The 15,106-nt window shown below is 38.2% G+C and overlaps 2 protein-coding genes across 7 annotated transcripts; one reads left to right on the top strand and one right to left on the bottom strand.

The window, feature by feature from the left end:
• The first annotated feature begins 25 nt into the window (after positions 1-25).
• Positions 26-2,334, top strand: LOC132192887 (metallophosphoesterase 1). 2 transcript variants are annotated; one of them, XM_059613085.1, is made up of 6 exons: positions 26-191; positions 622-846; positions 897-1,191; positions 1,244-1,360; positions 1,416-1,635; positions 1,950-2,334. In XM_059613085.1, exons 1-6 carry the CDS (start codon positions 157-159, stop codon positions 2,111-2,113), a joined length of 1,056 nt encoding a protein of 351 aa, XP_059469068.1. In that variant the 5' UTR covers positions 26-156; the 3' UTR covers positions 2,114-2,334. The 2 variants fall into 2 exon arrangements, with proteins under 2 accessions (XP_059469068.1, XP_059469070.1); XM_059613087.1 differs by having other exon boundaries at positions 48-334.
• On the bottom strand, positions 2,275-14,115 carry LOC132192888 (uncharacterized). Of its 5 annotated transcripts, none has more exons than XM_059613089.1 (8): positions 14,061-14,109; positions 7,745-7,838; positions 6,186-6,307; positions 5,474-5,548; positions 5,237-5,418; positions 4,676-4,874; positions 4,394-4,500; positions 2,275-4,332 (listed from the first exon to the last, which is right to left on the bottom strand). In XM_059613089.1, the coding sequence occupies exons 3-8, from the start codon at positions 6,208-6,210 to the stop codon at positions 4,213-4,215; spliced, it is 708 nt and encodes a 235-aa protein (XP_059469072.1). In that variant the 5' UTR covers positions 6,211-6,307; positions 7,745-7,838; positions 14,061-14,109; the 3' UTR covers positions 2,275-4,212. The 5 variants fall into 5 exon arrangements, with proteins under 5 accessions (XP_059469072.1, XP_059469073.1, XP_059469071.1 ...); XM_059613090.1 differs by having other exon boundaries at positions 7,769-7,838; positions 14,061-14,076; XM_059613088.1 differs by lacking the exon at positions 6,186-6,307 and having other exon boundaries at positions 14,061-14,115.
• Positions 14,116-15,106: the final 991 nt, after the last annotated feature.

Genomic DNA, 15,106 nt, shown 5'->3' with positions numbered 1-15,106 from the left:
CCCGACCACGCCCCCGTCTGTCAAAAATTCCCGGCTCACGCAGCTCGCCATGGAGGAGTGCAATAATTGATTTTCGCCGTTTTTCGGCTCACGTTTTTCGACAGTGAGTCGTTCTCGTGTCTGCCATAGCTTCCGCGAAAAGCACGAACCGCCGTAATGAAGCTCAAACTCTCAAGATTTTTGATGCACAGGTGCATAAAGTTCTGCAATTAGTAGCAGAAGCCTTACATATCATACTTTAGAAGGCCGTATCGACCCACTCTGTTTGGACCAAAGAAAAAGTTGGCGTCGCCTTTCCCCGTGCATGTAAAATAAATGTGCATGCAGATCTCAAGTAGGCTACTCCTGTAATCGATCCGCTTTTAAACTTGACACTTGATGCTCTTGCTCATACAAGTTGCCTCTTTAAATACATATTGAGGCTTTTTGTATTTATTTAAAAATGTGTACAATTGTAAAAATGACATCGCCTTTATTGCATTTATGAATATTATCTTTATTGATAGTGATAAGATTTGACTCAATTACGGGGCTTTTAGCTTAGTATTGGCCGAGTGTGCATCAACTTTCAGCAATCATGAACAGCAAGAAACTAAACAATCGAATCACTTTTATTTTCAGGAGAAAGAAGAAAAACTTGTTCTTCCTGTTTGTGTTCATCAGCTTGATCTCAGTTGAATACCTCACTTATTACCTCCAGACTCTGTCTTGGCCAGACACCGAATGCACAGAAGTCACGACTGACGAGGAATGCATGAAACTCATTTTTGTGGCAGACCCACAGCTGATTGGTGAAGAGCTAGAAACTGGCTTCAAATCCATTTTCAGTTTTTGGGACAGCGATCGGTAATTTTCAATAACATTGGAGTGCTTAAATTAACCAACTTTGCCCTCAGATATGTGAAGAGAACTTTCTCCTATGCCATGGTGAATGTCCAGCCTCAGGCTGTCGTATTCCTCGGCGACCTGCTCGACGAAGGCAGCATTGCAAGTGAGGAGGCTCACAAGCGATACGTAGATCGCTTCAAGTGGGTCTTCCCTGAGCAAAAAAACGTGCCATACATATATCTACCAGGGGACAATGATATTGGCGGAGAAGGAGATCCGATGACGCGGCTAAAAATTCAAAAGTTCGAGAAGCATTTCGGCCAGCCAGACATTATTCGAGTCAAGGGGATTACATTTTATAAGGTTTTTATTTCACCTAGTTGTTTTGCAAATGTAAATTAAAAATTAATTTTAGATCAACCGAATGCGTTACCAGTTCCCCAAACTGACGCACGCATTACCTGAGAACGAAACGAGAATTATAGTCAGTCACCTTCCTTTGCTCACACACCCAAGTCCCTTCATAGACCATGTAAGTTGAATGAAATAAAAAAATAGCCACACTTGTTTGAATTTCACTTTTATAGATCGTGGAAAAGTTTGAGCCCAACTTGATTTTCTCGGGCCATGAACATGTGGCTGCCCACCTGAGCATAGTGCAGGGTCAGCGCCTTGGCAGGACCGAAGCCCTGGTGGATCCGGTTGAACTCGAGCTGGACCAATTTCAAGTCATTAACGAGATTATGGTACCAACGTGTTCCTACAGGATGGGCACTGTTGATATGGGCTACGCAGCTGTTTCTATCAGTGAGTATAAACCTCTTTAAATTTTTTTTTATTCCTGCCCCTACTTTGATTTGAGTTTTATAATTTGCTTATATTATTTTCTTATTTGCGCCATTTTTAGACCAAAGTGGATGCTGAGCCCAAAACTTTGTTAGTTTCAAAAGAAATGAAATTGTCAAAGTTAAGAGAGACAATATTTAAAATAATAGATATAAATTATAAAGATAAAGTTTTTGGAGCTTACAACATACCATCCACTTAAAAATATCTCCCTATTGATTTCCTTTCATCCTTTGTCAAGAAAATTAACTGAAATGAGCAATCAATTTGCGCAGATACCAAGACTCAAAGAGCCACCGTGGTGATTTTGGCGTTACCAGACCGATTCAGGCAGCTCTACTTTTATCTCGGAATGCTCATCGTTTTAATACTCTACTATTTAGCAATCGCGACTTTTGTATTTTTCAGGAAGTATTTCAAGCGTTGTATTTACCTTTAATCTAGTGCTGAGAATAAACCCAAGCTACCTGCAGCAGCCAAAGAGAATCAACTCCCTTTTAGAGTTGCAAAGTGCCAAAAGATTCAAGCCAGAGAATATCGATCCCACCTCCCTTTTGATATAGCTGTATTATACCCTTTTCTATAGATCCACTGTCGAAATGAGCGAGTGCACAATTTTAACTCTAAATAAACTTTATTTTTGGCCAGCAAATCAAAGTCCGACGCGCGTTTAATTCTTCTTCATCTTTTATCAATACAAACATTTATCAACACTGATTTTATTTCAATAGTTATTGTTGAGGGAGCAGTTAATTTTAATTTTTAGACATTTTCGTCCTAATTTACGCCGCCGCTCCTTGTTAGGCCCGTCGCGATTCATTTATAATTAAATAATAAGCACCGAGCGCCAATTGGGTTCAACCAGGAACAACAACAACTACGTAACATTTAAACACGTTCTCTTCTATTTTGTCTTTTTTCACAACTGCTTTCTTTTTTAAGTTTTATACGATTTTGGCGAAAAGTCTTGAAGTTAGGCCCGGGAATTCAGCACAAGTTTGATTAATTAGGTCATCCGTTTTGCGAATCATATGTATTTTGCCTCAAGACTTTTAAGGGATAGAAAATATTAATTTGTGTTGGTCTCACATTATAATATATATGTGTAGGTGTACAAAAAACCTTTTTTTTTCTTTTTGGTCAGTTTTGCCTTCTTTGCGAAATTCGGCACGTTTGTTGGGAGAAGGTTAATCGTCACAGAGAAAATCAGCGCGCGGCGAGAAATTTCGTTTTCGTCTTTTTGCTCACAAGTCAGACAGCAATGACAGCATTCGTTTTTTTTAAGCTCAGGAAGAATATGAGATGTTTCACCGAAGATATGGGTAGTTTTGTAGCGCAATAATATAATATATCAGTCACAAGAAATACAACATTATTACATTGTGGCGTCCGCCGCCGGCGTTTGCAAAGTACAAAATCACAAAATAATTTATTGAGAGAATTCGTTTCCGTACGTATGAGAATATGCAGCTAAGAGTTTTCCGAGAGCTTTTGGCAATTCCAAATTTGTTTTAAAAGGATTTGTCAGCTTTTCGCAATTCTTTTCAAGTTCAGGGCCAGCTGAAAACTGAAACTTGCATAAATTTTGATTCTTTTGTCGGGAGAGTTTTGTCATTATTATTGCTCAGCCCCAAACACAACGAGAAATAATCAACTTCAACAATGATTGGCTATTTGTGCGAGATTTTTCATTGATCTACGTAAACCGTTTTTAAAATAGGGCTTTTCTATATTTTTTATTAGTCGTCGGGAGGCAATCAAAATAATTGTATATTCCGCGCGAGTAGAGAAATAGGAGGGTGTTAGCAGAGAGCGAGCAAAACCGCGACTGTTTCGACAGAAAACAGTGATCACATTGAAGAATGTCTCACATTGAAGTTCGTCAGAAGCACATCGAATTGAATTAACAATCCACACAGAAGACACGATTACGACACACACTGATTTGTCTTTTGATACAGCTGCGCGAGAACACATTCCGTCGCTGTTTTATTGGCTACTTTTCCGGTTAGTAATTTTTCTGTTTTGCTCATCATTTTATCATTATTATTAGTACACATTCAAAGCGTCCTGAAAATGGTCAGGTGCGAAATAATGAGAGACCGACTTTGTCGACTGCGAGATTTGCAAAACAAGAGGAAAATAAAATTTGTAATTAAAATCAAATTAAGGGAGGCTCGAAATTCTAAAGAATTTTTTTTTCTACTTGTATGAACCTGATTCCAGGATGACATATCTACCCTAATTAGTCACTTTCTTTATTCAAATGTGATTTAATAATTTCATTGCGCGTTTTGGCGGCATCAATATTTAGCGTATGATTATTTTGGTTTTAATCGAAAAGCACATCCAGCAGCAGCGCCATTGGAAATTTGTACATTTCTGGCAGCTTTGTGTATTTTGCGAAAATTTCCATTCTGCGTGTCTGAGAGAGAGAGAGAGAGAGATAGATTTGCTTCCGTGCTGAAACGCATAAGCACCCTACACTCTAAATCAACTCAACCTCTGGCAGCGCGTGTCCTCCGACGGAGGTCATTATCAGTCGACCTCGTGACACACCTCCATGAAGTCGGGGTCGTGCATCACCATTTTGATCATGTCCTTGAGGATGGTGTACCGAATGAAGATTGGGTACATCTTGCTGTTGAGGTATTCCGACTAAAATCAAATTACCAAATCAGAGTTCAAAATTTTCTTCAGTTAAAAAAAAAAACAGTACCTTGAGCTCGCGAATCAAATTTCTCAGGCCGGAGTATTTCTTCAGCAGCCGGTACAGGTCGTTGGTCAGCTGCGTGTTCTCCGCCTCAATTTGCGCTATCGTCATGTCTGCAAATTCGCAAAAATTTCTTCAGTTACATTCAAATAATTATTTTTTTTTTTGCTCCAAATCCAAACAAGTCAAAACAATTAGTTGTGACAAATTTTGATTGTGAGATTTGTGAGGAAATCAAACCCACAGTGCTAGTGAACAACTCCCTGAAAAATTTCTTTTTTTAAGTACCTTCGAGCCTGTCTCTGCGTTCGCGCTTCTTTTCCTCCTCCTCGGCCATGCGAGCTGAAGCCTTGACACTTTCGCCCGACTTTTGAGTCTTCTCCATGATTGAGCAGGCCCGAAGCACAAAAGCAGGCACTGTTTCCAGCTTCTCTTGCTTCGGGATGTCCACCAACGTCCAGTACTGCGTCTCCAGTCGAATCACATCCTTCGGATAAAATAACTTTTAGCAAGAAAATCAATTATTTATGCTGCAAAATATCCTTGCTTTCCATCTATTTCATTTTTTTTTAATTGCAGGTCAAAATTTGATTATCTTATTACTGTATTGGGTTAAAATCAGATTATAATTGAAGCCACTGATTTCAAATCTTAAAATTAATCAGAATATTTTAGTATATTTATTTGATGTATGTTGTCGTTTGATTTGAATGCCTATTAAATACTTAATATTAGTATTTTTTTTTTCAATAATTTATTTTTAAATTAAACCGCCCACATTACGTGAGAACTATTTAATTTGGTTCATTTAAAGAAGACATTTGATTTTTTTTGCGTTTGATAAATTACCTTGATCATTATTTTGAGAAGGGTGTATCTGTGGAAGACGTTGCGCACCGATTTCGAGTCGGTGTACTTGGAGTTGAGGGTGACGAGCGAGCGCTTGGCAGTATCATACGAATCTTCAAGGCGAATCCGCACCATTCGCAGCCGCTCGTTGAGCTCTATCACCTCTTCTTTTGACATACCACCTAAAAAGAGACGAAACTTTTATTCGCGAAATAGGATTAGATTCTAGAAACTCACTCGCCGTTCCCTCGTCCTTGACATCTTGGACGATGCGGCGAACGCTTTGCGTGAACTTGCCCACCAGATTGCTGCCTGAAATCAAAGCGACCCCGTGAGCAAAATTGCGCTTTTTCATCACCACATGTGGTGATACGAAAAAATATAAAAATTTATACTCAAACCTCGCTCGAGAGCAGTTTTCGACACCAATGCGGGGGGTTTCAGGTGGGGGTGAATGAAAGATTGGGTGTAAGAACATAAATCAAGATGACATAGGCCGGTCTTTGAAGTAGCGTGGCGACAATTTGAACCGTTTCGAGTCTCTCGCGAAGCAACCAACATTCATCTCGTCGAGCCGGTCGCCGAGTTTCTCAGTCAGAAAGGAGTGCATGAGGGGATGAATGGGGATGAAGAGAACACAAACATCAAAGAAAAGTCTTGCTCCACGTGAAATATACATTATTTCCACATCGACGGAGAGGAAGGGAAACGTAGGCCTGAAAAGTGGACTTGAGAACACAGACAAATAACGTGTCTGTCAAAAAAATTTCAATTACTTCTCTTGGTGCCTTTTTTCTTCTCACGATATTTATCAAAAATGGACAAAAATTGACAAAATTAGAGATGCAGTTCCGCGTGCAATAGCCTCATGCTGTTTTTTTTTTCTTTCAATCCAACAATTCTTTTCATATTTATATCTTGTGCAAGACACTGAAATTTCCTCACTCACCCATCGTCTTTCTTTCTGTGCTCATGCTCGGGGCCAACAAGCATCCAAAGTCGTCTCTCGCAAGTCAGTGGCCCTGCCCTATTAAAGCGTCGGGAATGCGGTTCGAAAACACTAAAATTGGGCTAAATGCAAGTCGGAATTTGAAGAAAAAAATTCATTAAAATATAACTCGGAGTGGCTGAAGCGGGTAGAGTGAGCGTAAAAAGGCATAGAAAGTCGTCAGCATCAAAGCGAGAAGCAGAGTGAGAGATCTTGAAAAGAAAATTGCAAAAGTCACCATGCTGGATGAAAAGGGTGAAAGAACCTATAGAATAAGGTCTTATTTTTCCATTTAGCCAGAACAAATTATAAAAAATCACATTAGTGAGAAAATCACGGGCACACAGTAGAGTGGTAAACGCAAAAACGGGCTTTGTTTTCAATAAAAATGAAAAATCTGGCGTGTAGCGCGTTTGCTTGTGAACAGGGATGGGAATTTTTAAGTCGACTATTATTTTGTCGGGATGAAATGGAAACGATCAAACAGACTATTTGCCCAAAACCAACTATTGCACTCTGTTATCAAACAAAATTGTTTATAATTCATCTCAATGCTTAATTCCTCCCAATTTTTTAAATGAATTATCAAAAGTTTAATGCCAAATCGCAGCAAAATGTTTTTGACTGCGTCATGCTTTTCCAATCGTTGGTGAAATTTTAATAAAAAAGGCAAATATTTATTTTTTGATTAAATTAATTTGTAAAAAGTGATATTTTTTGCTTGGGAAATAATGTTTAAATTTTACTTCCAAATATTAAAAAAAAAAAAAATATGCGAAGCAAACAGACTATAAACCTGAATGTTGACTTAAAACTTTGTTTGATATTGCGATGTAAAAATTTATTATTAAAAATATCCAAGTAAAAGGTAGAATGTTTCCAATAAATTTTGGGGGAATTTTATCGACTTCTTTTGAAAATCGTTCGGAGACGAGCCTCTTTGTAAAGCGCTATATTTTTGACTCAGTTTGAAAAGTGATTTGAATATTTATGACATTATCTGGGCGCGCGCGGCAGCAAATCACAGCCTGCAGCTTTTCCACAGCGCCTAGGCGAATTCAATTAGGCAGCCCGTCTTAATTGTTAATTCGCGGCGCCGCGCGAGATATACTCGGGGGTACATGAATATTATGTAAAAGGGTCGGCTGGCAAACTCCCGGCGGGCGTCATCTTTTCCCGCGCGCGCCTTTTCCAGCAGCTCTTGGATTAGATTTTCCAGGTCAGGAGTGACGTCAGAGGTATAAGACCAATCTAATTTCTCACGCTGGAAAGGGGGACAAACTGAAAAACTGTTTTCCGAAAAGTGTAAGCAGATTAATATCTCAATTTTCCGGGAGGTAACTTTCCAGGGGCCCGGCCGGGAAAGCCGACGGGCCCATAAACATGATGAAAGGCCGCTCAAGACGACAATTTGTTAATTACAGGCTTTGTGCTGATGACTTTTGCAAATGAAAGCAGCAGCGAGACGAGACAAAGGGAGAGAGAAAGAGAAGAAAGGATAGAGAGAGAGGTTTACTCACTGCCCTCTGAGCGTTGTGATGGACCTTTTTTGTCTGTCCTGCCCATTTTGAGTAGCTGGCTTGTCTAAAGCAGCAGGCTTCGCGCAAACCGCATCTGGAATGCGAACAAGACAGTTGGTCAGATGAAACTCTCGGGCAAGTAGTGCGGAGATGCGTCTCAATAATCGGCAGCCAGAGAGAGACCTGCTGGAATTCGCTCCCTAATTATGGTGCGCCGGGGAATTCGTTTCATTAGCATTTCAATGTGGACCGCCGAATTCTCCTAGGAGTTCGATCAATGCCCGTGCATGCACTGAATATCAGTTTGCAAACAAATATTTTTAATATTTACTTGTCGATATACAGGAAAGGAAATTAAAAAAAAATTGTAACAAACCTAAATTTTCGAATAAAAAAAAGTAGAAATTCAATAATTTTGATATATTTATCTACATAAAATAAAAAAGACCAAAAATAAAAAGATGAAGGGTTACATTTATTGCTCAAAACCTGCTTAAAACTTGAAAATCGCAACGGAAAAAGAAAAAAATGGAACTGACGGAGAGTCCGTATTTCTGTTCAGATGAATATGAACCTCTGACGAATCCCTCATTTGAACCTTACAATTAGAGCAAATTAAATTTTTTTCTATCCAGTTTTTGACGTTGCGGTCATGAAATTAGGTATTTTTGTCACATATTCAGGAGTTTTAAAGAGTCCATCTGTAATGAAAATTTTCAGTTATTGCATTGGTATTTTATTATTTTGATTCTATTTTTTGTGTGCCAAGACAAAATACTTTTACCGCTGAAAGAGCCTTTTTTGTAAGCTATGGTGTCACCAAACGCGGATTTCTGCTAAAAAATTATCTCATAAGTCTGCATTATTATAACAATTCTGTAATAACATTAGAAGATCAAAATAGAAACCAAAAGAACTTTTTTTAATTTCAATCATTGAAAAATTTGAGAGTAAAAATTTGAAATAGCGTTTAAAAAATAATAATTTTAAGCTCAAATTCAATAAATCAGAAATCAAGATATTCAAAAATTTCATTTGCAAACCTTTATAAAAATTCAATATTAAATGAATTCAACTTAATTGCTTTGAAAATTCGCATCATAGTTCTCTTTAGCTATGGAATTTCCATTGTCCGTTGAACCGCAATTCACCGTTGTGTGGCTCAGAATTCAATCCATTCTATGCGTTTACCGAGGTATTCACTGATCACTCTTTTGTTGGAGCTCAGTGCAGCATCATCTTGTTGCGGAACGAGCGATTTGTATTCGCGAATCGTCGGCGGGGAGCGAAAGAGGGGGAGTTAATTACGCGCGCCACCGGATTACCTGAGTTGGCATAATACATTATTTTGTTTTGTGTGTGCACGGAGCAGCGCACAGGTGACGTGATTCGGATTTCTCTCTTCTCTCGCTCGCGCTCGCTGCCAGCAGGTTTAATCTGGATGAAAAGCAGCCGCGCTCGCGATCGATCCCGAAAAGAGGGTCCTTTGCCTTGCACCCCGTCCCGTGTGCACCGCCGACGTATATTCCGACGCCGCAATTCCCTCGAATGCTCGGCCTGTGTGTTATCCCGGATTATAATTATTATAGGCCGTCGTGCAATTGGTTCAGCCGCGAATCGATGCCGAAACAATCGTATATCATAATACATGTCTTGTTCCGCGTCGCATGTAAGCAGTGGATTGTTATACCGGCGTGGAAAAGTTCGTTTGTGGGCTCAACAGGTGGCCACTTTTTTAGCGAAGGTGATTTGGGCCTGCACGAACATCCATAATTACGTTGGCATCAAAAGATTTTCTTTTCTTTTGAAAGGACAGTACTTAAAAAAAATACGCTCTGGGAGAATTAACTTGCTTGAAGTGGGACAATGCATGAAAACTTTGTAAAACCACAAGAAGAAATTGAGATTATCTGTGACAAGTTGTCGTTAAAATTTTATAGTTTTTTTCTACAAGTATGAATTTAGAGAAATTGAAAGCTAAAATAGTATCATGAACATTATTTATTATTCTGATAAAAATATATATATAAACCATAGAATTTTTTACTAAAAAAAAAAATTGAACTTTATGATATTAATTTTTGTCTATAGAGAGCTTACTTTTAAATTTTCAGACTTCTTTGTGGGGATTTTCATTTTATTTTTTGCAAATTTTAATGCATCGCATAATTTAATTTTCCCCTAAATTCATAACGAAAATGATTTTAATTCTCTTATTAAATAAGAAAAAAATTTAATATTAATGAGTGGCAATTTTTACATTGATTAATGATTTAATTGTTTTTTATACACTGGTTTGAAATTATTCACATGAAAATTTACTGCTTTAGATTAGATTGCCTTGAAGTTCCATCTCAATCTCGACTAAATATCCCTCTTTCACTGCCCAGTGCGTGCCAAAGGATTATCAAGCATCAAATTGGCCCTTCTGGTAGCAGCTGCAAAAATTTCCAACCCACTGGCCTCGCAGCCACTTTTGCGTCGAACCTCCAACAGAAACTAGGAACTGCTTGCCGTTCTAATTGTGAAGGGATAGAGAGAGTCTCTAAATATTTAGGAGTGGCCGGCTCGAAACTTGCCACGGACAAATAATCACTTTCAGAAAAGGAGGAAAACCGGGAGAGCGCGTTTCGCCCGCCGGCGAGTTTGCATTTCCCCTCACATGTACATATGTGCTCTTTAATTTCTCCATGTACGGGTTGCTGAGAAATTAAAATTGGAGCTCGGAATCGGGCCGAGTGCTCTCTTGCTTTTTGTCTCCGCCCTCACCGGCGGCGAATTTTTCGCCGAGAAATGAGCAGTCGACACGAGTGCAGACGGCAGCAGGTTTTTTCGCGGCCCGGCAGCCTTTTGTCTTCTTATATTTTATTAAAAGCCCGGCAGGCGTTGTTCTTTTCTTCCTCTCACTCCGCTCAGCTGGCGCCGCTTTTATCCCATTTGCATATCAAACTACTTTTTCATTACATCGTAGGCGCGCAAATTAGGGGAGAACGGCAGATCGGCGCGAAAGTGTTTTTGCTGTAATTGGTCGCACGAGCAAAGTGAATTAAATACGTTAGAAAGTTCGCGTTTTAATGAAATGGAACTTTTTGACAAAATTGAGATTTTTAAACTTATTAAATTTGACTGTGAATTTCTGTGAATTGCATTTTATGTTTTTATTAAATTATGTGATTTAATCTCCAAAAATATTTAAAAATTTTTATTCCCTGATGAAAATTGTTCATGATTTATATTTTTTTTCCAAACGAATAAGATAAGAAAAATCATTAAAAAAATGGGTAAAATATTCTTAAAATTCCAAGATGTTGACTGTTGTTAATCATATTTAATTCAATTACAATATTTTAATTAAGTTGACAAATGATAAAAAAAAATGGAAACAGCTGAAGTAAATATGCACCTGTTTTCAAGTCGCAGTAGTTGCAATAATTTAAAATTGTGTTGAATGGGAAAAATTACTCATAGTTAAAGATATTTTTTGTAAATTAGTAGATTGAGTGATTTTCAAATTAGTCATTTTTTTTGTACTAAAAATAATTGCCTAAAATCTTTTGATTCCAAGGTGAAAAGTTTCCAAAAAACTTTATTGATTTGTAATAAAAAAAAAACCCGGAATTTAATCATAATCCTATGTGATAAAAGAAAACAAAGCTAATTGCAAATAATGATCGAAAAGGCGCCTGCATAATTCGGCACTAGACTTCCCGCAGTGCACGTCTGCCCAGCGGGTTGCCTATTCTCGCATACTTCCTCGTTCGCCTTTGTTTCGCCGGCAGCTCTCTTTCTCTTGCTCTCGCAATCGACTTTGGGAGAGGCGATAAAATGCGAAATCACATTTTTGTTTGTCTGCCGCCCACTTGTGCAGGCTGCAAATTGGCCGGTTCGCTGGTGTGTAAAAATCCGCGGGAGTGCCACTGGCAAATCGATTTTTCAAGCAGACGTTCGCAGCGGCCGGCCACTTTCAGGAAGCCTAACTCGATTCCGGCGGCTAAAAGCCTGCAACGCTTCTTTTCATATTTTTCTTCTGCGAATTTAAAAAAAAAAATCAAATTCAAAAAGCAGGTGCGCGTTGAATAAATGAAAAGAAGTGGGAAGGAGCAAGCAAGCGAGCTCCAAGATCGGAAGTCATCTGATGTAATTTGTAGTAAGACGTCTTGATTGGAAGCCAGACAGGCAGAAAATCGATTCCTCCTACTGGAGAGAGCGCAAGAGTTGTGAAAGAGGAATCAAGAAGGAAGCATCAAATCGGCGACTTTGAGCTACCAAAAATGTTAGGGGCGTGACAAGTTGCTGCGGCAAATAATTGAACGTTGGATTAAGAAACGTAACGAAAGCGATTAGATGAAGAAGCTCTTTGGGGATTTTCTTGTTGGCACTTTCTTTCCAACCTCAAACCAATCCTAAGCACAATCAAACCGAGCAAAATAAAATATTTCCATTATTTAGCTTCTAAAAGCCACAGAAAATCGGTAATAAATCAGATTTAAACTAGTTTTCATTCTCTAACCTACTAAAAAATTTCAAATTATTTTATTTTCTAGAAAAAAAGCATTAATTGAAGTTTGAGATACTTCGTTTAAAATTTTTCTGGACTAGATTGCAATTTTGTTGTAGGTCTTTAGGTGAATATAATATATTTTTTTTCTTTACACTTCGATTTATAAATTCAGGTACTCGGTGAGATGACATTCTATTGGCGCCAAATTTGTTGTCAAAAACTGTTTTTTTTTTCATACATACAAAATAAACCTCTATGGTATTGAAGTATTTATCTCTTTAATTTTTTTATGAAATTAGATAAAATTACATGCAAAGAAATATGTTCTAAGATTTAAAATATATTTTAAGTTAACATTATATATTATTTTTTATGAATTATTTAAAATTAAATGTGTTTTTTTTTATAAAGAAACCAATAGATATCTGGGAGTCCGTATCGTTCTGTTTATGCTCATTTTTTCGAAGTGCCGTTTATAAAGATCAATCCTCTTGTATAAAAACTTTCGTCTCCAACTCGTTGATCTACAAACAAGCCCGGGGCGCACCAAGTACATAGAGTGGGGCGGCAGATGCAAGGTAAGATTCGCCGATTTTCCACGTGAAAAGGCCGGTTGAAGAGGCCGCTGTGTGAGCCTAGTTTTGGCCGCCGCTCGTCAATCAAACCCTCCCTCGGTGCTCGGTCTGGCGCGAGCAAGCTTGCGAGCCCTCTCCGAGCCACTAGTTGCGTCGCCAGCACAATCATCCCCCAAGCACCCCGCCGCCCCTCGACTCGCCCAGCAGAATCGCTGCTGCAAATGAGAAGAACAGCCGCAAATTCACAGCGCTAGTTTTGCATCTCGCGAGGAAATAAAAAGCACCCACCTGGAAATTTCTTTCTTGTTATTTTCTCTTTGTTCCACAAATCGTTAAAAAATACAAACAAAGAAGTTTCCTTTGAAACTTGAACCAAATTATTAAGATTTTTTTATAAAATTAAATTGTTTTAAATTTAGATTTTTCTCTCTTTGCTTTCAAAAGAGTGTTTTTTGGATCCGAGCGGCGTAGAAATCGGATCACGTTCGTACAACAAGTGGTTGGATCCAGTGCCGAAACCCGAGACGGAGTGCTCAAATTTTTCGGCGGAAGGCGCCGGCGAAAAATAAATCTATCGATCCGCGAATGCCGAAACGCACGATTTTCGCGCTCGTTCGAGCCAATTTCCGTCACACACGTCAGAGGTGATTTGTTTTCGCGGTCCGTCGATTGCGACAAGTGTATAAAAGTGTGCACTAAATACTCAACGCGTGTCTGAAGCGTATAATTTGACGCTAGTTGCTTTTGACATACGCGGTATTAAATTGATGCGACGTGCCGCTGCAAATTCATCAAAAGCTCATTCCGACCGAAATCGATCATCTGTCGTGCTCTGTGAGCGGAAAATTTGCATCATTGATGTGAATGCCAACTCAGTTATCTCCCCAGCGACTGGAGAAAAAAAAAACGGAAGACGATTTATTTCTAAAATTGAAGGGGTTAAAAATATATTAGTTCCGAGTTATAAATTAATGAATTTTTAAATAAATTTTAATTTTCAAGGATTTGAGAAAAAATCTATAACATTTTTAAGGTTAAATCTAGTCCCTGGAAGTTCCGATAGGATTTAACGATTCCAGCAGACGTGCACCGTTAATTGTGACAAATCAATTGACACTCTTGAATTGAAGTTAACACGTCACTTTCTTAATCGGAAACCATGAGGAATGTTTTTCCTTGGTGAAAAACGCAGAATTTGGGGCGAAAATTGGTGAAAAATGCGAGAATTCGGGGCACTCACCCTCTTCGGCTCTTCCTCCCCCGGCCCGGTTGGGTTTGGGGTGAGTTTCGGTGCGACTACCCCTGCCTGGCTGCAACACCAACGCCACCCTACCTCCCCACGGACTCTGCCCAAAGCACAACATGTTGCATCCCCCGATCATGCACCCCCGACTCTCAGCTGTGCGCCGGCGACGCATCAAATTTCAATTAATTAAAGAGAGCTACAAGGGTGCTCTCTCTGAGATGAATTTATTATCCCTCTCGCAACCCTTGTTATTTGATGTGAGATATGAATTTCAGTAATGGAAATGCAAAACGATGTCCATTGTAGAGGAAAATAATGAAAATTCGTGTGTTATTAAAATACGAACTATTAAGAATCCTCATTTTTCTAATAATTAATTGATTTTTTAAATTAATAATTTTTCCCCATAAGTATTTAAAGAATTTTTCATTTCAATGAATAAAAGTCTTTAAAGATTCTAGCAAATAAAATAAACAATTTGTAATATTATTTTTTTTCCAAATTAAAAAAAAAATTAATAAATCATCAACAACAACTATTTTATAATGCGTTAAGGAAAATTTTGTTAATTCATTTGCAATGACCTAACTCCACCCTTGGCCTAATAGTAAGTTCTGGGCTGGGATCGTAAAATAGCTACCTTATAATTTTTACATATTCTCAGGGGGTGAATTGGGTGAAATGGCTACAATTGAAACTTATATGAAATTATAAAAAAAGGAAATAATTATGCAGAATAGCGGAAAATACAAAAAATAATCTAATTGTTAGGGTAAAAAATTATTACAAAAAATTTAAAATTTATAGTGGAATATAAAATATAATACGTCATGTAAGTAAGTAATGAATTTTATTTCATTAAATTCTTATTATTAATTAAAAACTTATTTATAAAACTCATTTTTTTCTGAATATTTACATTGAAATGATTAAAATCCCTCTTATTGTTCTCACATAATTTTTTCCCACACATTCCTGGCGGTGAAATTGCTCAAACTCCTGCCACACCCCCTTTTGCCCAACCACGCCCCCTTCTTGTT

The sequence above is a fragment of the Neocloeon triangulifer genome, unplaced genomic scaffold, assembly GCF_031216515.1.
Source record: "Neocloeon triangulifer isolate White Clay Creek 2 clone unplaced genomic scaffold, ASM3121651v1 ptg000003l, whole genome shotgun sequence".
In the NCBI taxonomy this organism is placed as follows: domain Eukaryota; kingdom Metazoa; phylum Arthropoda; class Insecta; order Ephemeroptera; family Baetidae; genus Neocloeon; species Neocloeon triangulifer.
The sequence above is the reverse complement of the archived record's forward strand: the minus strand, read 5'-3'. Positions and strand labels throughout refer to the sequence as shown.